This window comes from Pygocentrus nattereri, chromosome 16 (assembly GCF_015220715.1).
Source record: "Pygocentrus nattereri isolate fPygNat1 chromosome 16, fPygNat1.pri, whole genome shotgun sequence".
Taxonomy (NCBI): domain Eukaryota; kingdom Metazoa; phylum Chordata; class Actinopteri; order Characiformes; family Serrasalmidae; genus Pygocentrus; species Pygocentrus nattereri.
In genome coordinates, this window is record NC_051226.1 from 5,626,969 (window position 1) to 5,654,185 (window position 27,217).

Below are 27,217 nucleotides of genomic sequence, written 5' to 3' on the forward strand. Positions count from 1 at the left end.
TCAAAGTTCATTATTTTTAAAGAACTTTAAAGAGCTTAACAGGAGCGGTGTTCCACGGTGCAGTGCTAAGGGTAGGAACAGCGGTGCTGTGGCGCAAACAGAAAATCCACCGTAGGGCAGACCGTATCATTTCGGTTCAGCCTTCACGGGGCTACACAGCCTTCAAGGGACAAGCCTTCATAGACTGCATCCTTCAAAGAATGAAGCCCCTGAATTGAGACACACCTGTCTCTGTCCCAGAATTAGATCTGTAACACTTTCCTAGTAACTACGGGCTACGAAGTCTGACTGCTCTTACCTGGGAGATGTTGGACTGGGTCTTTTCTCCATCGGGGTCGTTTTCATTTTTGTCGCTGAGAAGCCCCTGGACCTGGTATTCCAGCACGTAACTGTCGATGAAGCGCTCCAGCTCCTCGATCTCCTGCGAGCGTGTGCTGCCCGCCTCAGACGACGCCGATGCCACCGATGAACTCTCCATGGCTACCGGGCCGGGGCAGGGGAGGGAGGGGAGGGGGCTGCAGGCAGAGTACAGAAAAGAAGAAGGTGTTAAAATTTCAGGTGCCAATAAGCAGCAAAACCGACTGCTCAACACGAATCATCAGGAGTGTGAATAGAACTAAACATACTAGGATGGCAAGGGTAACATTTTTTGCCCCGATCAAGTACATTAAAATTAATAAAACATCCCACCTTACATTTGATAAGCTATTACATATTTTAAAATGCTGCAGTTAAATAATTTTTTCTGGGATATATTAGATTGTGAGCGAACAGTCAGTTCTCAGTTGACGTGTTGGATGCAGAAGAAACTGGTAGACGTGAAGACCTGAGCAACTCTGACAAGGGCCAATACATCATGGTCAAACGACCGGGTCTCAGCGTCTTCGAAACGGTGTGCTCCTGGCCAGCAGTGGTGAGTACCTACTGACAGAGGCCCAAGGAGAGACACACCAAGAGTTGGTGACAGGCTAGCTCACTGATGCACAACAGCAACGAAGCCCATCGCTTCACATCTGAACAGACAGAAGAGCCACTGTGGCGGTGCTGCGGGAGGAACGTGTCACAATACACAACGCAATGCACTCTGATGTTTTCGGCGCTGTGTAGCTACAGACCGGTCCAAGCTAGCCCCTGTCCAGCTTCGAAAACGTCTACAATCGTAACTGGACCTTAGATCGATGGAAGAAGGCCACCCGGTCCAAGCCGTCAATTTTCCTTCACAACACATGACGGATGGGTACGGCTGCACCCTTTACCTGGGGAAGCAATGGCACCAGGATGCACTGTGAGAAAAAGACAAGCTGGTGGAGGGAGATGTTCTGGGCAATGTTCAGCTGGGAAACGTTGGGTCCAGGCATTCATGTGGACATAAATTCGACACGTGCCACCCACTTCGTTGCGCACCAGGTACACCCTTTTGATGAATAATATTACCCAATGGCAGTGGCCTCTTTGAGCAGGATAATGTGTCCTGCCACATTGTTGCTGCATGCATTGTTCAGGAATGGTTTTGAGAGGTCTGACTAACCCTGTGCTCACAACGGCAATGCCTTTTCGCCCCTTGTCGCCTCTCGTCCCCCAAATCGCTGACTGCTCATCGACCAGTGGACATTTCTGAACTTCAACTGACCACTAATTGCCATGGTTTAATGATGCCAAACAACAAATCAGATACGCTCCAGCTAAAATTAAGAATCCTGGTGAGAAATCACGTGTGCTTACTTTTATTTAATCCCTGCATCTGTGCAGTCAGTATGTGAGGAAAACAGTATTTGGTCTTCGTGATTACTGCAAAAGCACTGCCGGCATTATTGCATCCCTAGTTGGAACAATTATCTAGGAACCAAAAACGGAGCGTACCATTTCAAAGAGGCGGAGATAAAGTGGGTACTACTCTGCTGAATTCTTAGTTCCTATTGGCAGTTGCCACGTTACTTCGCTCCATGTTGTGTCTGACAGCTCTCATTAGCCACGTTTACATGCATCTTAATAATCTGTGAATTACCCGACTAATAACTCAATCAGAATAGAATACGTCCATGTATACACTTCAATCGGAATAGTCTAGTCCGATTGAGGCCATTCAGAATACAATTTCTATCTGATTGAACAAGGTGGGTAACCCTGTAAATAATCCGTTAAATAGAGGAATAATATCCGTGTAAACGCCTGTATCTGATTACATTCCCTATCAGAAAGTTTAAGTCCGTTCTGCATGTGCGCCGCTCACTGCTCACTGCTGCTCATCTCACTCTGACTGGACTTTCGTGATGTTCACTGTCATGGTAACATTACTCTAAGTAGCTCTCCATGCATGTGTGTCATTTTGGATCAGATTACTTGTAGTGAGCATGTAAATTAAGATTTTACATCAGACTGTTGAGTAGAGTGAGCATAAAAACACCTCAGTCTTAATCTGAAATCAGAATGTATTCAATCAGTCGTGGGCTGGAGGTTAGGGAACCAGCCTCGTGACCGGTTCGATCCCCAGAGCCGACAGCACGTGACTGAGGCGACCTTGAGCAAGACACCTAACCCCCAACAGCTCCCCGGGCGCTGCAGATTGGGCTGCCCACTGCTCCAGGCAAGTGTGCTCACTGCCCCCTAGTGTGTGTGTGTGTTCACTAGAGTGTATGTGGTGTTTTACTTCACGGATGGGTTAAATGCAGAGGTGAAATTTCTCTGTTGTGGGACTAATAAGGGTCACTTAATCTTAATCTTAATCAGATTGGCAAACACAGCCATTGAAAATAAATGTTCAAGGTGCTGCCCTGACCTCCAAACTCCAGAGATCTCAATCTGATTGAGCATCTGTGGGATGTGCAAATCTGCAGCAGATCCACCTCAAAACTTACAGGATGTGTTGCTCAGTCTTTGTGCCAGATACCACAAGGAACCTCCAGAGGTCTTGGCTCCAGGGTTTGGCCGATGGGAGCTGTTTTTAAGGTATGCGGATGACCAACAGCAAATAAGTCATGATCTCAATGTTTTGGCTCTGAAGTGTAGAGAGCAACGGGGTAAAACTAAATAAAAAAGGACCAGGAACTGGGCTTAATACAGCTGATTATGATGCATAAAAATATGCCATAATCAGTTCCAGCCCCGATGTTTAAGACCAGCCTAAAAATACATTTGTAAGAAGTTTTCAGACCTTTTTCTCCACAAAGGATTCGGAGCATGATCACCTGCTCAGGCACCCAGAGACTTTCTATTAAAGGCTCAGGCTTTAATAAAAGCTTTAGCTGAGGAACTGCATGAACCCCCCCGAGAGTGCATCAAATCAACACACAAGCCTGCTCTGACACTGCCTCACCAGCGGGGGCAGCAAAGGCAAAACACACTGTTTACATTACACAGGGCAAGACAAAGTTCCCTCAGCAAATGCCCTCGCTTCAGACCATCTTCAGCATTCAGAGGGTTGTGTTTAACCAACCGTGTGAATATAAATACAGAATCATTTAAGAGGTTTAAGAAAATGCTGGAGCATAAATACAACATGTAGATTATTTTGCTTGACAACAATAAACGGTGAAAGATTTACAGTCATGCAACGTTTGGCAAGTTCCCCTTTTTTAAAAAAAGGACTAGGGAGCTGTTACAGTTTCTCGTTCTCTGTTCCTCACTTCTTTAACGCTCTGCTAGTGGACACTTCATGCTTCTGTCTCTCAGCTGCCCTCATTTCTCTCTCCTCCCCCTTTCCCATGGTCTGTTTCTCGGTTCCTTCGTTCAGCTCTCTCCCTTTTAACCTCAGCTGGTCCTCTTCTTTCCTTTCTTCTCTCATGCTGTCCTGTACTTACTGACTCACCTCTGTACCTCTCCTACTATCCAGAGAGAGAGAGAGAGAGAGAGAGAGAGAGAGAGAGAGAGAGAGAGAGAGAGAGAGAGAGAGAGAGAGTCTATAATCTCCTGTAAATCACTACTTGAGTCCAGGCCAGCCAAAGAGGATTTACAATTGGAGCAGTGCAGTAACTTACTAATAAAACACCAGCGCCTGATCTGCCCTTGCAGGTACACTGGTCTTCCCTCTACCAGTAACCAAGCTGCTTGGGAGGTCCTGTTATTCCGTACTGAACAGGTTTTCCTCGTTTAACTAGGCCTGTACAGAATGGACAGTTACCATATAGTTTAATGCAACTCACTGCAATTGCAATTGATCTTGCAGCACAAACTGGACATTTGAAAGCTTGTATGTCCGAAAGCTCATCTAGTGTCTCTTCTGAAATCAAGGGAAATAACAAGGGCTATTCATTAAACACAAATTTTTTAGCTGATGTGTTTTGATTGATTTTAAGTGGATTCTTAGCAATAATTACCAATTAAAGTGACTAAATTCTCTGGTTTGAAGATATAGCTGTAAATAATGGACTAACTATTAAAAAGCTATATATATATATATATATATATATATATATATATATATATATATATATATATATATATATATATATATATATATATACACATACACACACACACACACACACACACACACACACACACACACACAGATCAGGCACAACATTCTGACCACCACCTCATTTCTACGCTCACTGTCCACTTTATCAGCTCCACTTACTGTATAGCTGGTCTCTGTAGTTCTACAGTTACAGACTGTAGTCCATCTGTTTCTCTGATACTCTGTTACCCTGTTCTTCAGTGGTCAGGACCCCCATGGACCCTCACAGAGCAGGTACTATTTGGGTGGTGGATCATTCTCAGCACTGCAGTAACACTGACGTGGTGGTGGTGGTGTGTTAGTGTGTGTTGCGCTGGTCTGAGTGGATCAGACACAGTAGTGCTGCCGTAGTTTCTGTAATGAATACCGTAATTTGCACTTCTGGGTAGATGGGAACTATTACATTCATCATCTCATCTAATACTTATCTTACTTTGGACCGCTATTACATGGTGTTTGTCTTCGTCTTGCTCGTCTTTGTGGTTCCTGTTGGTTTCCCCAGCGCACTAACTACTTCGCTCTACGCCTGTGTGGTGCACGTCTGGATCGAATAATGCACACAAAACCAGCCCCTGACCTCACTAATGCTCCTGTGGCTGAATGCAATCAAATGCCCACAGCGATGTTCCAACATCTAGGCCTTCCCAGAAGAGTAGAGGATCCCGATTAATACCCTGAATTTCCTTGATGCTTTTGATGATGTCTACAAACCTTTGGACGCAGAATGAGCCTAAACGAGAAAACCAAGCATGCAGTGAGTCAGTCAGCTCAACAGGAAAGGGCCAAGAAAGAAGAGGAGAAACCCGAAGGGAGCAGACAGCAGACGCAGGACATCAGCCGTGATTAACAGGAAGCCTCCTCACATGGGAGAAAGCCTAGCGTCTTCAGCAACAATGCAACCCGTGTCCTTCCCAGTCCTGCAGCCGTCCCACCACCACAGTAAATCGCTGAGTCATAACACTCAGCACTGGCGCCGGCGACTGTGCTGTGCTACAATACTAAAGAGCTATTGGATCCAAACTGACTGTACATTAAAGCCTAATCCCATTTCACCCCTCACCCCTACCACTTAGCCCTACCCCCCCCCGTTTTACGCATTCATGTCTAGAAGTAGGGTGTCCCAATTGTCGTTGGGATAGATACAGAGATAGGGTGAAGTGTTGGGGCTACTTGGCCCTCCAAACTTAGGAGGTTCAGAGCGACACTCCAAACAAAGCGCTACGAGATAAAAGGAAAATCGGCTAAACGGCTGAACAAGAGATCAAAGAAACCCACAAACGTGAATTTTCTCTGCTAAAAAAAGTGACTGATGCACCAAAATGCAAGTGCTCCTCTATTTAAGGTGGAACGGAAAATTTAGCCTCTTTAACTCCTCGGGACCACCGGTGGCTCCAAAACTCATGTTCTTCGTAACGTTCATATTCCATGAGCTCCATTCAGAAGCTGGGCGTCGTGTGAGGCTGTAGCTCTTCTCTCCAGTCTAATAGACGGTGACGTCATTTTAAACCCTTATAATAAAAGAAGCTGAACTTTGTTTTTCTACTGAAAGTCGACCCGTTTTTCCCCAAATCTGGGCTCTAAACTATAAACAGACGGCGTCTCTACAGTGATCTGATCTGGAAACATCACTTTTAGAAAATAACACAGAGCATCGGAGATTTTGGGCTTTCAGCAGTGAATCGTAAGCATGTAGTGACATGTGGAGATCATAAAACACACGTTCTGTTCATTTGAGGGGAACTTTTACAAAAAATAAATAAAAATGTCCATTTATTTCATGCAGTTAGTGAATAATTTGCCTTTCAGATGGACAAACCAAAATACACCCTGGAGAATAAGAGGTTAAACCTAGCTACCAAGACATCGGCTACTACTAGTTATGAAGAGAAGAACGAACAATTCTCTATTAAAATGTGCAGAAGGACATGCTGCCTTATTTTCACTGAGAAAAAAAATCAACAAAACATGCATAAAACAAGCGCTGCAAAGAAGCCAGTGTGCATGGATCAAGCAAAACCCCGCTGGGCAATTAAGGCTCAAAGGCTGCGTTTGTAATGGTTATAAGACCAAAGATTTTAAGACATCAACATGAGGCACATTTTCCAGCACTCTTAATTTGTTACCTATGAATTCTGTGAGTCAGTTAAACAACGCACAGGCCTTCTTTGCTTTAGCGTTCTTTATTTTGCACAACAGTTGCATAAAAAGCAAAAGAACACTGAAGGTCATGTCGATCATGCGGTACTTCTTATGTCCTACTGCTTACAACACATCCTGCACCTAAACAGCCACAGGAACACTAAACTACTTTTAGCCTCAACCCAGTGGTGCATATTAGTGCTCCTGTCTGAAAGTGATGTTGGCTATGTGGGCTAAGAGCTCATTTTCTACATTACTATGCAGGTTGCATCACCCATGACAACCAGAATATGATGCATTGGGTAAAAACAGCAGTCAGTTCTGCAGACAATAAGCAAGACAGACTGAAAACAAATATACGGTCCACAATTATCCAGACACCATCCAAATGTGCACACGCAGTGTGTATAACCTCCATAGAAAAGCACTGAACAACAGAACGCGGTTGCTTGAGCAGCTGCACTTCAGCCTAAGGTCACCATGCCCAATGCTAAGTGTCTGCTAGAGGGGTATAAAGTCCCCCAGCTTTTGACTGTGGAGCAGTGGAACGGTGTTCTCTGGAGTGATGGAGCTCCATCCAATACTTGTGGGATGAGCTAGAGTGATCCAGAACTGACCATCGAGCATCATTACCTGAACTCACTAATGCACAATCAAATTCTCACAGCAAATGTTCTATATCCAGTGTAAAGCCTTTCCAGAAGAGCATTTCTTTTTTTGGTATATATAGTGTACATAACACTGAGTTCCAATGATTCACCATCGTATTATACTGAAATCTCCATTTAGGCGCAATTTTGAGATCACAAGAGCTGCAACTTTAGTCAAATACTACAATAACCAATGTTATACAGCAGTTAGCTCCAGCCACGCGAGCTGATTGGTTGAGAAGTGTTCTAGCTGTGCTGTTATTTCACCATAACATCACAGGTTTTCCACAAACATTCCACAAAAATCACTCCGCTGAGACGCCGTTGCTTAGCAACGACTCTGACAGCTGTAGGAGACGCTCGCGCCATTTGAACGTTTTTACTTCTTACTTTGCCACAAACAGAAAACGGACGCTGTTAAGATCACATCTGACCGACAGCCGATTTGGTCCGACTCTGAAGACGAGACGACACTAAATTCCCAAACTGTCGTCGCCACTGAGCCGCTTTCCAGTCGGCAGCTGAGACAGAAGAACAGCTGAACAACCTGGAATCAGCCAGAAATGAACCCAACACCATTCGCCAAACTAAACGGGCTGTAAGAACCTTTACAGACCGGCTGGAACAAAACAACATTAATACTGACCAAACTGAGCTGAACCTGATATTGGCTCAGTTTTATGGCTCACGAACTGCCAGCTGAGCAGCGAGTGGGCGGAGCTCGTTACTCTGACGTAGCAACAAGCTGCTCGTTAAGGAGCTGTAATTAGGAGGAAGGAACTGGACATTAAAACATATTAAACGCCGCGTTCACGGCCAGTTTATTCATTTCTTACTGTATTTATTTAACTGTTGTATTAAAGCAGTAGAGCACTCGAGGATAATAAGGCCAATAACATCACCTCCAGCTCACGCCTGCGACCAAAATTGGAAAACAAAAACCTGTTTTCCATCTTCCATCAAACTGTAATGGCTTTTGCCTTCAAAACGCCTTCTGATGTTTGATTACATCATCGCGCACAAGCAGGTGGGACATATAACATTAACCAATAATATCATATTTCTCATGGAGAGAAAAAACTCAGAGACCCTCCCTGATACTGCGTTTCACTCACAAATACGTCACGGTACGGGAGTAAAAAGGTAAATGAATGCATTGATGAATGAATGACTTCTCATTCAGGTCATTTAAGTCAATGAAGCACTTCTTAATTAAAACTACTGATTATTTACAGTGATATCAGAACATTTTAGCGCACTAAAATCATTACTGGTGACAACATTTGGCCCTACAGTGTAAAACACGTCCAAAAACTCCTCATATAGCAATAAGCGCTTTAACTGGTTTCATTCAAATAGAATAAATAGGATAAAAAGCAAAGTAAAACAATACTTAACACTTAAAATCAGCAATATTTTATCTACTAAAATCTCAAACACTTCATATCAGTATCTGCCCTTTTCCTTTTTTTGGCGGCTCAGTTTTCGTTTTAAATAAATAAATATGGCTTGAGCAAACATATCTGGGGGTCTTTGACGCCCCCTCATGTCTGCCAGAGTCTCCTTTGTTCTCTGTGAATGCACAACCTTTGAATGGTGTTAGCTAAATGGTGCTTAAACGGTGCAGTAAGTGCTGTGGTTGACCTCTCCATTCTGTTCACTTGGCTCCAGAACTGCTGCCGGAGGCCAAACGGCTGTAAACGACGCTGCACTGCCAGACCGACTGCCCGTGTCTGTATGACACAGCCTAAAGAACGACCTGTCCCTCTAAACTGGCTAATTATAGGGAAACAGTGGCTTATTGTTGTGAAACAAGTAACATACTGTCTTGTTATCCAGCTGGGACTAGAACAGGTGATGTCCTCATCAAAGAACACATCAACAGACAAAATATCAATCTCAAAATATCAATAACGCAGTATTGACTTGGCGATACATTGACGGCTGTGTCGATATTTACACGGCGTGTTAACTTGCAAGGAAAGCACGTCTTGGATTGTAGCTGCTGTGATTGGAGCTTAGCCGTTCGCATTTTGACCGTGTGGTTGTAGAGCTGCTTCATGTTTGTAAACGCTGTAACATCGGTAATTCTCAACAAATCTGTGGGCCAGCCGGGTTTTCATTTGATTATTGTTTTTTGTTTTGTTTTTTTTTTCGACCAAAACTCGCCATCGTTTATTCAAAATATGCCAGAGGCACAACAGCAAAAAACAGGCGCTGTACAGAGCACCTAAGGGGCCATGGTTGCTCGAAAATGATCCGTGTTCCCTCGCAAAAATATGTATCCCCTCTATATATATATATATATATATATATGTGTGTGTGTGTGTGTGTGTGTGTGTGTGTATATATATATATATATATATATATATATATATATATATATATATAAATAATAAACAGTGATTTTCTGGATGTTTGTGTGTTTGTTTCCCCATCTCCAAGCCTCTCCTCCTCGAGGAAGTCCAGTATTATATGTAGTTATAAAGCAGCTCCTGGTTTGACCAATCAGTGCTCAGTAAATTGAGCTCATGATGTAATTGATGATATTAACGAGTCTCTGTGGCGGCTGTGAAGGTGTCCAGGAAAAATATGGACCCGAGAAATTCTCGTTCCTTTTTGTTTTTCTGTTTATCTGAATTATGAATACGACTTTATATTGTGTATATTGTGATAAACTCACTGCTGAGCTAAACTGTTTAAAAATTCGCTTAGACGCCTAAAATTTTCACCCAGTGCTGTAGCTGACGTTAAAAGCTGTTTTCCCAGCTTCACCAGTCTTCGCTGAGTTTATTCAGCTGTTGTTCTCTACAATCTCTGGAAGTGTAGATTTTACTGTTCGAGGTCACTCGATCTCCGTTTGTGGTCACTAACAGTAGAATCATGTCTTTATATTTCAACCCAAACAAAGCACAGCTTTTGCATGGGAACGCAGAACATTTGCGAGGGAAAAAAAGATCGATGCTGGGAAGGCAGGGCAAGCACACATTACATTGTAGTGCATGTTGGGAACTGTAGTGCAGGCTCATGGTGAAATAGGCTATTAATAGAAAATTCAAGTCATTTTGCAGGCCCAATAAGATTGTGCCATGGGACTGACTTTGTTTGACACATTGGCTTTAGTTGAACATTTTGTTGTTCATCGACTCCCAAGCACATAATATGTGATTAAAAGTGCAGAAGGTTCACCTCTCTGTGCTTCGACCAGCACTTCAGAGTAAACCATGTCCTTAGAAGCTTAATATATTCCTTGTTCCTGTATCATTTCATACCTGTGCTTACCTTAAACTTTCTAAATAAGCATTAATACAAAAAAAAATGATATGATCAGTTTTAATATTATAGTATTAATAATTTTTTAATACGTTTTTAGAACACATTTTAGGTAATCGCTAACCAAAAATGAACTAACGGAGGTTAGAGAAGTAAGTAGGGACACGTTAGAATTTGAAGTGCTTGGACCCCTTAACATTGCTAACAGCAACATTTACATTTCATTCAGAGTCGTGTAGATTTTCCTGCAGTCTGATTGGCAGAAGAAGAGGTCGGCTTCCAGCTCTCAGCACAACGTGAACCACATCGTAAACACCACCACAACACGCCGACACACCCCTGCAATAAAAGCCTGGGCTCAGACAGCGTCTCCAGATCCCGCTACTCCATTACTAACTCCAGGGTTCCACATTTCCGTCATGGAACAGCAGGAAAGAATTCATGCTGGACATGCAAAAGACTGCATTTACTGTTTATGAACACAGAAATTATTTTGCTTATTAACACAAAAATAATTGGTTCAATTAAATTGGTCAAGTTTGTCATGAGTTTTAATGGGAATTTATCAAGTATCACATTATCATCACAATGTCCAGGAACTTTATCCCACACTGCATTACAGAGTCACATGCCAAGGTGGGAAAGGGTCAAATGACATGTTTTGTTGATTTTTCTAAAGCTGGGATTTTGGAGATTTTGTTCAGACAGAAGTGATATATATGACATGAAATACCTGGAACACTTTGGCCCGTTTTAACATGCAGGACAGAGAAGATCACACTGAACCTCTGCTCTGCTGGAGGTGGAGATCTTTATCAGGTTGTTTGGATTTTTAAGTAGTGCTGGGCCTCAAATCAGCCTCACAATTAATTGAATATTTTACCTTGATTGCGATTAACGAACGATTATTTTGATTTTTTTTTTTGTTTTTTTGTCATCATAGTTCACTGAAAAGGCTTGTCCTGTAAATATGCTCTGCATATCTTAATGTAAATCATCTCAACAGCCAGATCAGAATTCTTGTGGCTTTTACATCAATCCAACTCGACATTCGTCATAATTCTGTGCTGCTGAGACTCAAACATTTGGGGTGATGTTTCTGTACAAAAAAAATGAGAAGAGCCTCATCCAAAACCCTCCATGTCTGAGGAGATTTTGAGACAAATGGCTGAACACAGCCTTAGGAGGGCCATGAGAGACCGAGCCTGCAGCGTCAAAGAACAGTTCAAAGTCTGCCAGCAGAGTTTAAAGATTCCAAGGACGTGAATCGAAGAAGTGACCGTGCCCTTTTTACGGAGCTGGAACACATTCTGGGTGAGGAGCCCAGCTGTCAGTCAGTGAAGCTGATGAAGATGAAGCTGAACCCTCTGGGAGCGACTGGCGTTTGTTGGCAGTTGTGATTGTTTACCTCTGGAGGAGCCACGTGAAGCAGCGTGAAGCAAGTTTAGGAGCTGATCTGTTCAGACGGTCACATACAGGTCACATTTAAAAGATATTCTGAACAGCCAAACAACAATAAAATGGATTTGGGCTACTTTACCAGCTATGTAAACATAGCCTTAGCTTCCAGTTGCAGAGTGGACACGGCGGAGTCACGTGACTGTGGTACGGGTCAGTCAGGAAAGGATTAACAGAATTTAAAAAAAACATCAAAATAACCAACATGGGCAAGATTACATCAGCTAGAGGTTCTGAATGTCAGTTTCGATTACTTTTTGATTAACTGCCCGGCTCTATTTTTAACAGGTACTTGGGGTTTAGGCTGATTGATATGCCTGGCGAAGTGACACAATAGACAAATGAGCATGTGGGCTAACTGGCCTGTCATTGTTCCTCACCATCACACAGACTCCTTTTGGGAAAGTGAGACAGATTTGGAGAATCATTCCGTGAGCTTCTGTTTACAGCAGATAACGCAGCCTGTTTAACCCATTCACATTCAAATTTAGTGTAACAAGGGAAATAAATCCACAGATCAGCTCTAACATGAATTACTATTAAGGATGCAGGGATATCGGCATCACATCAGCGTTAGCGGAGAATTGCTTTAAAAATCAGTGGAATTAGGAAATCAACAAAACATGATATTTGACCAGGGGCACCCAAACTTTTGCCCAGGACTAGGCCTGCAGACTAGCCCTGCTGAAATCAGTGCCCAGCTAACACGGGAACTGTGCCGCGTTTCAGACGTTTAAACATCAGTTTGCTGTTAAAAATAGAGAGGAAGTGTGAACGAGTCAGGATGGACAGTGGAAGCGGTGATGCGTCTTCTCTTTGTTCTCTTGGCGCAGTGCTGTGTGATATCCTCATCATGTGGCCTGCTCTAGGCCACGTGGTCAAAACAGGCCTCTCTCTCTCTCTCTTTCTCTCTCTCTCTCTCTCTCTCTCTCTCGGAACAGCTGTTCTAACAAAGAGTGGACACGCCCTTCCCGGCTTCCTGACGTAACCGTCTCTGAGCTAAAGCACGCTGCCATATGAGCGCAATCCACACATTCAGCTGCACGTCACACACACTGAGGCTCAGGAGCATGAGAAAGACAAAGGAATGTCACCAGTAGCCAATCCGTGCCTCCACTTCCACCGACTCAGCAAAATCCCAAGCTGGAAAAAGACTAGAAAATGTAAAATTGAAGGCCATTAACAACATCTATCATTTGACCAGGGTGCCCAAACTTTTGCATAAGGCTGTGTGTAGCCTACACGAATTTCAAAATCTCAACAGATCTGTAAAACGGAGAGCATCACACACTTAACGCCAGTTTCTCACAGAACTCCTCGTCTTTCTGCCGTGAGGGCGCTCAGACTAGACGACAGGGCAAAGAGACAGAACGACACACACAACGAGTTCGGGCTGCGAATGAGAACTCAAACTCCCAGATCACCTCGGATCACATGACGCAAACAAAGCTAAACGCACTGGACCTGTTTGGCCTTTTATGTGCAGCAGAAGCTCAAACTGGGGTTAATATGTGGTGAGAACCACTGATTTCACACTAAGCTGGAGAAATATTTCACTATAAACTGGCAGCTGAGCTGAAACAGTAAAGGGAGTGTTTTGACGTCTGGATCCAACGTTATAAACATGATATCGGCTCTAATCTGCCTGTTTTACACTCAGCTCCTCCGTCTCCGTTCCGCTGTTCAGGCCATCACTTCTGTTTCTCTGCTCTCTGATTGGCTGTTAGAAGCACTCACTGAGTAAGTCTGACCTTCTAACACCACAGGACTCACGAATGTGTTGAGTCATACATGTTTGATAATATCAGAGGGTCTCCGGTCACTTCAGAGATCGACTGCAGGGCTAAAGATTCACTGACTAATCAGATCATCCGCACCGCCAGTCGCTTCCGATCGAGCTCCCAACCTGGAAAATTGCTCCAGACTGTGAAAATTGAACATTTTAAACTCTCCTAATTCTCTCTTACAGTAAGAAACAGAGCTTGTTAAATTCACCCATTTATAAGCACTTCTTCTGCGTTTTTAGATTTCTTCGTACGATGTAATTTAAAGTCTCTGAAAGGCTTTGCATTGTTTGGCTTTAGATTACCAGCCTCCGAATATCCAAATAAGCACTTCTAGACAACTTGATTATTACGATGACCCTAATGGATCATTAAACTATTAACTCACCCTCTTACCCGGCTTTACATGCTATTTGAATTATTAGTGCATTTCCAGCCTAAAACACAAACGACCCTTTAACTTCATTATAGTGCAAACTTGCAAAGCAACAGCACGCGGACACACCCCTGCAATAAAAGCCTGGGCTACGACAGCTTCTCCAGATCCTGTTACCTCACTACTAACTCCACGGAGAGAACAGTGCAAATAGAAGGAGAACATTCAAGAATAGTACAACATTCCAGAACAGTGTAAATGGGGGGGAGAACGTCCCAGAACAGTGCAAATGGGGGGAGAACATCCCAGAACAGTGCAAATGGGGGGTATTCCAGGTCAGTGTGAATTGTGGGGTGTGTTCCAGGGCAGTGAGAACAGGGGTGGGGGGGGGGGGTGGACGGAGTTGAGCTGTTTTCCAGAAGAGTGAGAATGGGGGGATGGGGGTTTCCAGAACAGTGAAAATGGGATGAGTACATTGAGGAGAACTGTGAATGGGAGGGGGATATTCCAGAACAGTGAAAATGGCACGAGCACATTCCAGAGCACTGTTAATGGGAGGGGGATATTCCAGAACAGTGAGAATGAGAGTACGTTCCAGAACAGTGAAAATGGGAGGAGCACATTACATAGCACTGTGAATGGGGGGGATATTCCTGAACACTGAGACTGGGGGGGGGGGGGGGGGGAGGTATTCCGGAACACTGAAAATGGGAGGAGAACATTCCAGAGCACTGTGAATGGGGGGGGGGGGATATTCCAGAACAGTGAGAATGAGAGGAGTACGTTCCAGAACAGTGAAAATGGGAGGAGTACATTCCAGAGCACTGTGAATGGGGGGGGGGGGGGTTTCCAGAACAGTGAGAATGAGAGGAGTACATTCCAGTACAGTGAAAATGTGAGGAGTACATTTCAGAGCACTGTGAATGGGGGGGGGGGGGGGGGGGGGATATTCCAGAACAGTGAGAATGAGAGGAGTACGTTCCAGAACAGTGAAAATGGGAGGAGTACATTTCAGAGCACTGTGAATGGGGGGGGGGGTATTCCAGAATAGTGAGAATAAGATGAGTACATTCCAGATAAGTCCAAATGGGAGGGGTGGGGGGGCTGGGTGTGTCCTGGAACAGTGTAAAAGGAAGGGAGATATTCCAGAACAGTGAAAATGGGAGGAGTACATTCCAGAGCACTGTGAATGGGAGGGAATATTCTAGAACAGTGCAAATGCAAATGAAGAGAGAACATTCCAGACCAGCATGAATGTGAATGGGGAGAAAGCATTCTAGACAGCTGAGGGAGAGAGTGGATAACACTAATCTACACGTTTCATTCTCATTATTACTTGTATTTCTGAGCAGAGTATGACGTACGAGCTGTTAATATAGGTGTTATTACACTGAAAGCTTTCTGGGTTAAGGAATGTTTATCTAAGTTAAGCTGATTAACTATTACACTTTGGTGAAATCGGTACAGACGCTGGCTACAGACTAAAAAACCCACCGGCGCTCTATAGTATTCCTCTTTTCTCACACGTAAAGGGCCTCTTAGGACATCTGGTAGTTTTTAACCCCTTAATTCTCAGAGAGGTTCAGACTTCCATCGCTCACTCCTCCAAAAGCAGTAATAATTCAATGAATTCTCAGTGTTTAACATGTTCTTGAATAATATGGTTCCGGATCTGGACACCTGTGAAGTTTAAGGGGCCAGTTACTGCAACAGAAGACAGCATTTAGGCACTTTCATGCTGCAGGAAAGGTTGGAACTAGACTCAGCAGGAAGGAAGATCTCCAAAAACCAGGGTTGGTGACCACTGGCATAACATTCTGACCACCTCCTTGTTTCTACGCTCACTGTCCATCTTATCAGCTCCACTTACTGTATAGCTGGTCTTTGTAGTTCTACAGTTACAGACTGTAGTCCATCTGTTTCTCTGATACTCTGTTACCCTGTTCTTCAGTGGTCAGGACCCCCACGGACCCCCACAGAGCAGGTACTATTTGGGTGGTGGGTCATTCTCAGCACTGCAGTAACACATGCATGGTGGTGATGTGTTAGTGTGTGAGGATCACACTCAAAAACAAGGGGTAGGGGTAAAAATCAAGGAATGGGACTGGGCCTTTTATAAATGTTAGTTTCAGATTTAAGATGTTCTCATAAATTTTCTACTGCATGGCCAGTGAAACAAAGACTGATCTGTTATGTGTTTATTCATCTCTCCCTTTATCACACTTACTGCTTTCTACTAGAAACACGGCTGGGACTAGTATAGCTCACTGATAGTGACATGCAAATGGTCGGCACTCGTCCGTCAGGCTAGAGAGACTTTCACTCAGAAATAAACCAGCGATCGTGCGGCGCAAGCCGTAGAGGTTACCCTGCCCCCTCGCGTGCGTCTCTCTCTTCAGCGCTCGTCTTTCCTGCAGTTGGTTCTTGCTATCCTGCACCTGCGTGAGAGCTCCAGTGAGAGATTACGCGGCCTGTTCTGTTCTAGGCTGGTTAGACTGGACAGAGGAGCAGATTAACACGGCTATTCTGGATCTGCACCACACTGAGAGAACCCAAACATACAGCGCAAGGTTAAAAAGGCACACATCACTGGAGTAAACACATACACACACGGGGTAATCTGTAGGGCTCCTGTGCTTATTAACACGACTCTGAGTCAGGCTGCATAATACATATATCATGGGGCAGTCATGGGGCAATCATGGGGCAATATTTATTGGGGCAGTCACGTGCTGGAGGTTAGGGAACCAGCCTCGTGACCGGAAGGTCGCCAGTTCAACCCCCAGAGCCGACAGCACACAACTGAGGTGCCCTTGAGCAAGACACCTAACCCCCAACTGCTCCTCAGGCGTTGTGGATTGGGCTGCCCACCGCTCCAGGCAAGAGTGCTCACTGCCCCCTAGTGTGTGTGTGCTCACTAGTGTGTATGTGGTGTTTCACTTCACGGACGGGTTAAATGCAGAGGTGAAATTTTCCCCGTTGTGGGACTAATAAGGGTCTCTTCATCTTAATCTTACACATATATATATATATACATACATACATACATACATACATACATATATATATATATATATATATATATATGTGGTGTTTCACTTCACTGACGGGTTAAATGCAGAGGTGAAATTTTCCCCGTTGTGGGACTAATAAGGGTCTCTTCATCTTAATCTTACACATATATATACACATACATACACACACATATACATACACACACAAATATATATCTATAAAGCACATGCTGCACGGTTTGTGTTGGTCATCCTCTACTCCTTAATCAGTGGTCACAGGACGCTGCCCACAGGACGCTGCCCACAGGACGCTGCCCACAGGACGCTGCTGGCTGGATATTTTTGGTTAGCGGACTATTCTCAGTCCAGCAGTGACACTAAGTGTGTAGAAATTATTTTGTTTATCAATATTAAAATATTGGATCTTACAAAAGAGATGAAAGGCCGTAGTACAGTTGTGCAGGCTATAACACGCAAGTGAGCCCTCTAAACAACCACAGTGGTTCTTTACTGTGTGCAGTGAGCATTCTGACCAATCACAGCTCCAGATGAGGGCTTCTGATGAATCAATCGCATAATCGAACAAATCATTTTGCCATTGGTTCAGAAATGTCATATCCAGTTTGTTCCTGCTCTAAAAAGGTCTAGATCTGGACACCTCCACCCATTTTCAGCCAAAAATCTCTCACGGTTCCTCTCAGACGTTCTTGTTAAGAGATCAGATCTGTCCCTGCGAGACTCAAAAACCCAGGAGAGCAACATACATCTACAGCACAAAACCATATGGACATGGAAAAAACACGTGCAGTACACACTTACCGATGGTTCTCCAAGGTTTCTTTAGAAAACACAGAACCATGAACACTCAAAGAACCCTCTGAATGATTAAAGTGTTCCTTGCATCATTAAGCGGTACTTCAGATTAAGTTTAAGTTTAAGTGATACTGTTTTGATCCCACAACCGGGGAAATTCCATCTCCGCATTTAACCCATCCATGCAAGTGAAACACCACACACACACTAGGGGGCAGTGAACACACTTGCCCGGAGCGGTGGGCAGCCCTATCCACGGCGCCCGGGGAGCAATTGGGGGTTAGGTGTCTTGCTCAAGGACAACTCAGTCATGGACTGTCAGCGCTGGGGATTGAACCGGCAACCTTCCGGTCACAGGGCCAGTTCCCTAACCTCCAGCCCACGACTGCCCCAACAATTGACAGAGAACGTGCTGTAGATGCTTCTACATAGAACCTTTTTGAAAAGTAAGGCATGAAAAAGGTCCTTCGTCCTTCCTTCGTCACAGGCTTCACATCGTAAAAGTAGAAGAACCAATTCTCCAGAGACACGTGCGGTTCTTTCACTGTCCCGTTGTGGCTCCACAGCTGAATCAGATCAGTAGGTAATAATAAAATAATCCTCCTCTACAGTAAAATAAAGCTCTGCTGATCCTTCAACACAGTTTAACAGTAAATGGTCTTAAAGGCTGGAGTTAATGTAGAACTGCTGATTCACCCTTTAACCCTGAAGATCAGCGCAGACCGCTGGTCACCATAGCAATGCAGACAACAATCCGGTCTAGCTAGTAGCTACGAAACGGCAAAGAGAGAGATTTAAGATGAACATCGATAATTCAGAGATGAAAGGGCTGATTTGTGTTTATAGTCACTCCAGCTGGTTTCCTGATACGTTTAATCTGCAACGAGAAACTGACAAACACTAAGAAGTCGCTAAGCTGAAACAGCTTCTCTTTCGAATTTTCCCGTTCCACCTTAAATAGCTCAGCAGTAACATTCTGGACTTCAGGCGTCAGAACAGCTGGACTACTTAAGGTGGAACGGGAAAGTTAGCTAGCTAGCTACCGAGACATTTGCAAACAACTAGCAATTTTTTTATGCTTGTTATAAAGAAAAACGACCAAAACAACTAAAACCACCGTAAACTAAGATTAAACGGCGGTCAAGGCGGATCTTGAAAATGCGAACAAGAAGATCATGAAAGAGGAGCAACTTCAGCCTTCAGCCAAAGACAAACGTTAAGAGACATTTCAGAAGAAACTCTTCCACTTTCGTGAAAAGGTTTCCTGCCGGAGATGTGAGAAAAGCGGCTATAGCCCAGCTAAAGCTTAAAGCAGAGTGAAGTAAGCCTGCGTCTTCATTCCGTATTATATTTTTGGCATATAATAGCACATTAAGACACACTGAGACAGATTCACAGCCAAGAGGGTGAAATGGACATAAAACGTTGTGTCTCCCAAAGTGGTCAGATTTTTGTTGAAAGGACAAAAATGGCCCTTAAGACTGGTTGAAGACCCCTGGGCTAGTTAAATATGGTCACAGACCAAGACTTGTGCACAGTACTTTTCTTGATGGTGGTCAAAAGCCCAGTCCAGTAGAGTAGAGGAAAAGGGGCCAAGGTCAGCTTTAGGTCACATCAGTGGCTTTGCTACAGGCTTAACTGCTGCTGTATATTTTAGCGTGACATTCCTTCTCCCGGCAAACTGAGCCAGTAGATGCTAAACTGATTAAACACAGCAAAAAAAACGCTTATGGTCAAGAAAGGAAGACCACAGCACTGCCTTTTCAAAACTACAGGCCACAGAGAATCATTTCTTCAGAAGAAATGGTCACATGTGAAGCAGATCAAACAAACAACAGCGGAAAAAAATGAAAGGTTTTCCAGCTTTTCTCCTTCTTACGTGCACACGCACGGCTGAGGAATGTGAAAAGAGGCATGCAGTTTCCCAAAGGAACGTTCTCCACTGACCCAGCATGTCAAAACACAATATAGCAGTCATGATTCATAAACGAATCATTTGATTCTGACTCTGGGCGACCCAGCAAGAAAGTTCCCACATCGTCTCTGATGTAACCCATATTTGACTTCAGCTTAACCCGTTAAAGTCAGCGTGAGCGGGAAGTCGTAACTCTTCCTCCTTCAATCCCGTGACATGTTTGTGATCAAAGCTCTGTATCGGGAAGAGTCTCTGAAGCTCGCTGAGCGCTTTCTCTCCATGATGGGTGGAGGTGGTAAGACACGGAGGAGAAACATGTTGTTACTGGCTAATATTACTTTCCCCACCCCCAGGTGCATGGTGATGTCATCAAAAATCTGATGCTTTAGCGGTGGAGCAGGATTCCTCAGACTTTGATAGAAAATTACAAGAAAACAAGATTTTTATGCTTTAGATTAGAGGTCACCAATAGACGGACCGCGGTCCGAGTCCGGACCCAGACGCTGTCCTATGTGGGCCTGGACTTATAACCGATAAACTATGGAGAACCATTTAATTTTGACGGGGTGGTCCTGTTTTAATCGGTGTAACTTTTCAAGCCTTTGCGGAAAATTTAACAGCCCGGGAGACTCACAGACCAATCACATGCACTGTAAATACCAGCCAATCAGATCTGTGCGTTACGATGAGCACTGAGGCAAGAAACAGCAGTCAGAGAAGAAAGTGAGCCAGATTATTTTGCATGGCAAAATTTATTTGACTGGACCTTATTGAATTTTAATTGAAGACTCCTGCTTTAAACTACTATATGATTTATGCATAATATGGTCTGATACATGAACTAAAACCCAAGGAAAAAGGGTTCAGCTCTGATGGCAGCACCACAGATTTTGAACAAAAAAAAAAAAAAAAAAATAGATAACCAATTTGATTGCAAATAAAAGTAATTTTGTCTTTTCACAATGGACAGACAGAACATAAGGCAAACAAATAAACTGAAAGGCAAGACAAGCTAAACATAAGATAGACAGGCAGTATGCTGAATAAAAAAATAAATAATAATAATTAATAGTTAATTAAAATTGCATGTAATGAAAATCACTTGTCTCCTGTTAGATGCTTATTCAAGGTATTAAACACGCCGATAAGTAGGCTTGGTTATTGTTTGAAAATATTCAACACCATACGATACTTTCAATTTGATATCAATACCTTTTTTCTAATTGCAACAATAAATATTATGATTCTCTTTATCTACTGCATACCAGCCAGGTATTAGTGTGTTTGACGACATCTCTCTGGATGGGGACTGAAATGATCTGCATCCCTAATAATATACGAAATCTTTGAAGTACATTTTGGATTTTTTCCTTGTTTAGTTAATAAACATGAAGCCATTAAACACAGGCTGCGTTTTCTACTACAAACCAAAGCTCACTGGCAGACGACACTGAATGATTCTTTCCCAGAAAAGAATCTGTAAGACAGCAGCCACATTTACATGTAGCCTAATAATCCATTAATAATCTGACTAATAGCTCGATCGGAATAGAATACGTCAATGTAAACACCTCAATCTGAACATACTAGTCTGATTGAGGACGTTCGGAATAGAATCTGATTGAACGAGGTGGGTAATCCTGTAAATATTCCGTTAAAAAGAAGAATAATATCCGTGTAAACGCCTGTATCCGATTACATTCCCTATCGGAAAGTTTAAGCCTTAGTGAAAGTTTATACCGTTCGACACGGCGGAGCAGAAACTGGTCTGCAGAGGAGACGGAGTTCATGCTCTGATCTTTAAAAGACGGCGGTGGGACGGACGTCCAGCTTATGTGTCTCAGAGCACGACGTCTTCCTCTGGGCCTTCTTTAATAAGGACACGTGAAGGACGTTTTCCTGAGTCTGACGTCATTTTAAAGTCATTAAAAACACAATCACTGCTCACTGCTGCTCATCTCACTCCGACTGGACTCACGTGATGCTTGTTGTCATGGTAACATCAACACTAAGTGGTTCTCTCTGCATGTGCATCATTTTGGCTCCGATTACTTGTGGGTGTAAACAGAGATCTTCCATCAAATTGTTGAGGACAGTGAGCATAAACACCTCAGTCTTAATCTGTAATCAGAATGTGTTCAATCAGATTGGCAAAAATTGCATGTAACCATAGCCAATTCGCCTATGTGTCCAGCGAACTGTCCACTACGAAACAAATTATGTCTAAACTCCAGCAGAAAACTACTGCAATAGAAGGGACACATGGCTAAAAATCCAAAACAACCTGATAAAGATCTCCACATCCAGCAGAGAAGAGGTTCAGCGTGATCTTCTCTGTCATGCATATTAAAACAGGACCGAACTGTTCCAGGTACTTCATGTCATAACGACCTGCAAGCCTCGAATTCTCTTCACAGCTCACTCCGCACATGTGCTCAGGTGAAATAAATGCCAGCAAATAAAATCTTATTACCAGTTACATGCAACAATTTGGCCGCCCTGCTCAAATTCCTCGCATTGTTAAGCTTCTGCACATTTTAATGTACAACTACTGTTCACTCGCTGAATATGACATCACCATAAGAGCATTTTGCATTTCATATTTTACTTTTGTCCCAATATAATAAACTGAGCAAATTAAGAGAAATTGTGCAGTAAATTCAGCAGAACCTGGCATATTTCAGATGCCTACCGAAGGCATATTCACTTATTTTTACTTAGAAAATCAATAAAATTATAATCTGACTGGAGGTATTTTGGCAATGTAAAGGTAAACCTAATACATAGAATATTTCTCATCATAAGATTGTTTTAATATTGTAAAAATGAGGAATAATGTCATTAGATAAGTACCTAAAGCAAGTAAATAAACCAATATTCTTCAATCAATCTCATAATAACAAATATGAAATACACAGATCAGGCATAACATCCTGACCACCTCCTTGTTTCTACTCTCATTGTCCACTTTATCAGCTCCACTTACTGTATAGCTGGTCTCTGTAGTTCTACAGTTACAGACTGTAGTCCATCTGTTTCATTGATACTCTGTTACCCTGTTCTTCAGTGGTCAGGACCCCCATGGAGCCTCAGAGACCAGTGAGTGGATCAGACACAGCAGTGCTACTGGAGTTTTTAAACACCTCAGTGTCTCTGCTGGACTGAGAGCAGTCCACCAGCCAAAAATGTCTTGTGGGCAGCGTCTTGTGGGCACTGATGAAGGACTAGAGGATGAACAACACAAACTGTGCAGCAGCAGATGAGCTGTCGTCTCTGACTCTACATCTACAAGGCGGACCGACGAGGTAGGAGTGTCTAAAAGAGTGGACAGTGAGTGGACACAGTGTTTAAAAACTCCAGCAGCACTGCTGTGTCTGATCCACTCAGACCAGCACAACACACACTAACACACCACCAGCATGTCAGTGTTACTGCAGTGCTGAGAATGACCCACCACCTAAATAGCACCTGCTCTGTGAGGGTCTGTGGGGGTCCTGACCACTGAAGAACAGGGTAACAGAGTATCAGAGAAACAGATGGACTACAGTCTGTAACTGTAGACAAGGAGGTGGTCATAATGTTATGTGGGGGGGGGGGGTTCTCTGTAGAGGACGTGTACACTTCTCACATTTGACCAAGGGCACCCAACCTTTTGCAGGTGACTGTGCACTAAGTACCTGTGCAAGGTTTCCAAACAAATGTGCCGTCCAGAGATCATTAGATAAAAGCCATAATCTCCTGTTTATGATTATTTATTGAGTATTTATGAGTTGTAGGTATCATAGTGTTTAAGCCACAGTCAGTTTGATTCTATCAGCTATTAATTTAATTGGCTTCTTTCAGGCTGACAATCACAGATATACACACCTAGATGCCGCGCTGGGTCCAATCTGGCACTTCAACGGCACCGGCATTTTGGGGAGGTCAACGTCGCTGCTGGACAGCATTCAGTACCATTAGAGAGGGGCAGTTTAAGAAAGACACTGTCCAAAATCATACTATACTAATTACACTATAGAAGATTGTTACTCTCAGAAAGTGGGATAGGATTATATAACGGAAGGTGATCTACGCTCATGTCTGTGTGATGCGTATTGTTTGTGTGATGTTTGTGTAGAGGTCATGTGGTTGGTGAAGCTCAGGGAACTGGTTGATGTGATTGTTGTTCCTCTGGTTTTATATTAAGCTTATTTCATTTAACAGTCTATTCAGGGGGTCTTATAACGAGCCTGAAGTCAGATTCTTGTTCAAATTTTCCAGTTCCACCTTAAATCGTGCATCAGCCAGCTTCTTGGTCGAATTTTCCAGTTCCACCTTAAATCGTTCATCAGCCAGCTTTTTGTCTGAATTTTCCTGTTCCACCTTAAATGGCACATCAGCCAGCTTCTTGTTCGAATTTTCCAGTTCCACCTTAAATCGTTCATCAGCCAGCTTTTTGTCTGAATTTTCCTGTTCCACCTTAAATGGCACATCAGCCAGCTTCTTGTCTTAATTCTCCTGTTCCACCTTAAACGGTGCAGCTTCAGGCACCAGAAAGTAACTTCTGCACCATTTAAGGTGGAATGGGAAAACGAAGAAGAAAGAAGAAGAAGCTGGCAAACAGGAAGCCAAATTTAGCTTCATCTTTCTGTGTTTTGGGGGGTTTATTTTATTTTTACGTAAGATTAGAGGTGATTCACACGTCGATGGACTTGCTGGTGTGTGATTGTGCTTCTTGCGCTAAACTCTTTTTAACGTGAGCTGCAGACTGAATACTTTCCTGCTGGTCCAGACGGCTAATTAGCACGATAAGAGCTACCGAGAGCAGTCAGTGCAGACTAGATGAATCTGTATCTGAGGACTGTAACAAAACAAACTTGGTGGAAATGGGTTGAGTAGCCATGAAGTTGCAGCTGATTCGGTCTGGAGACTCATCGTCTCTCAATACAAGTGAATCTGTTTACAAGCGGATCTTGACCTCTCCAATATGGCGGACGCACAGACGCATCACCTCAGGTAGAGAACGCCAGGCAACGCAGCATCTAAGTATGCACATCGAGGCTGATGATGTCATTTCCTCTTTAAAACGTCACTGAAGGGCTGTTATGATGAGGAGGTTCTTCATCGTTCTAGCTGTCGCTCCTCTCCGTCAAGGCCTCAGGTGTCTTGATGCGTAACGCTGTGCTACGTTGTGTTGGTGCTGCATGCCAGGATGTCAACGCTACAGAAATCATGACATCATGAAGGACTAAGGCTGTGCTTTGATTGACGGCTGCATGCACAGTCATGAGTACGCCAGCCTGTCGCCCTGGCAACGCCCTTCACACTGCCTGCCCATCGGTTCTCATGCCCAGCTGACAACAAGCTGTCAGTAAACATGACGTGGGTTTGCGCTGGACTCCTCGGTGCACTTTAGGTCTGTCTGTCTGTCAAAACTACGATTTGTTCAGTATTCAACTTTTAGGAACTGCCTGGCTCACAAATCAAAAAGCAAAACAGCACCACAGACTTGCACAGCCATAAATATTGCAGCTTATAAATGATCTATATACTATTTAAATCCTACTATAATATCATTATCTAGAAAACAAAAAGGTTCTATCCCCAAAATCAAACTCTACCTTAGTCCCATAAGGTTCTATCTGTGAGCCAATCAGCACTTTGAATACACACAAGTCTTAAGTTGTATAAATATTAAGCCTTAAAAGCAATTAAATAGTAAATATTTGAATTGATTGTGTCTTTATTACCACACAATTTTCATTCCTCCAACTTTTCTTTTTCTCCCAAAATAAGGCATTTTGGTGCACTAGAGTCATGAGCAAAACCTCATACTACCTTTAGACTGACCGGCTAAACTGACCTGCTGGGACAGTTTATTACGGTAGCCGGTTTCTGTCTAAACTAAAGGAATCTTAAATGGTTAATGGTTCCTACCTAAAACTGACCTCTGCACTGGACAAAACATTTTGCACTGACCTTCATACTTAGTCCATCTATCAATGCTAAAACATTATAAAACAAACAATGAACGCCATAAATGTCACAGAACGCATTAAATTTAGTGTCCTGATACATGTAGTTACTCATTTTCATGTAACTATACAGTACAAACTGTTTTAATTCATTGCTTCATTTCATGGTTTGCCAGACAGAACTTTATAATTCCAGTGAATTCTTAGGATTAGAAGGTTCCATCTGCATTTGACCTGTTCCAAAATACTCATTTACAGATTTGATAGGACTTTGATATTGTACATTTAGAATACATTCAGACAGACAGGGTGTCTGTCACTCTCATGCATGAAAAAGACGTGTTCCATACTGACTTTATTCCATAATTCCAAGGGGACGAAACGACACCAGCAAACGACTACAGAGATTAAGAGCCAAGCCCCAGTCAGTAATCACCATGGCAGGAGTAGCCAACCCCACTGAAAAGCAAAATTACTGCCTGTTCTGTGAGACAATGATTTAGAAGTAAATGCAGCTTCCAAAAAGAACTTGATTAAAAAAGTACTGGGTCCAAAAAGCCCCTTAATTACGGAGTTCCCGTGTAGAACTGCAGTTGACCACATCCAGCATCCAGCAGCATACAAACTGAAATTCTCTTTTTAGGACCCTTTTGGTTTGAATAAAACGTTAAAGCTTAAAAACGAGGCCTGCTAATGCCAGCAATAAGTAACAACATAAGGCCAGAGTACGCGCCTTTGCGCCGCTCTTCATCAGTCTTCATCTTCCAGTTTCTATCAGATTGATCGAGGTGGGTAACCCTGTAAATAATCTGTTAAATACAAGAATAATATCCGTGTAAACTCCTGTATCCGATTACATTCCCTATCGGAAAGTTTAAGCCTGTTCTGCATGTGCGTGACGCCTTAATGAGAGTTTATACCGTTCAATGAGGACATGTGAAGGACGTTTTCCTGAGTCTGACGTCATTTTAAAGCAGTTAAAAACACAAATCACTGCTCACTGCTGCTCATCTCACTCTGACTGGACTCACATGATGCTTGTTGTCATAGCAACATCTACACCTAGTGGTTCTCCATGCATGCGTGTAATTTTGTATCTGATTACTTGTAGTGAACATGTAACTTGGGCTTGATTGTAGGAGCTTTGGTTTGGCAGTAGAGTAGATGAATGCTGGGGGGCTTGATGGACACATGGAAGGATGGATGGTGGATGGATGTATGGATGACACCTCAACTAATCCCAAAGGACGTTGCATATGAATAGATGCTTGAACAGACAATGGTCAAGGGTTTACTAGATGGTTTGATACTAGGGTGTTTGAGTTTAATGGATGGGGCCTTGAGTGTGGGTGGATGGATGGATGCTGGGGGTTCTTGGGATCGGT

The 27,217-nt window shown here is 43.3% G+C and overlaps 1 protein-coding gene across 4 annotated transcripts in view; it reads right to left on the bottom strand.

Moving 5' to 3' along the window:
- ctif (CBP80/20-dependent translation initiation factor) overlaps window positions 1–27,217 on the bottom strand; it is a 194,087-nt gene that overhangs the window by 150,713 nt on the left and 16,157 nt on the right. For all 4 annotated transcript variants that reach the window (XM_017711333.2, XM_017711332.2, XM_017711331.2 and 1 more), the window contains exon 2: window positions 299–515. In XM_017711333.2, the coding sequence (XP_017566822.1) occupies window positions 299–478 (180 nt within the window). In that variant the 5' untranslated portion in view covers window positions 479–515. The remainder of the gene's footprint in view (window positions 1–298; window positions 516–27,217) is intronic.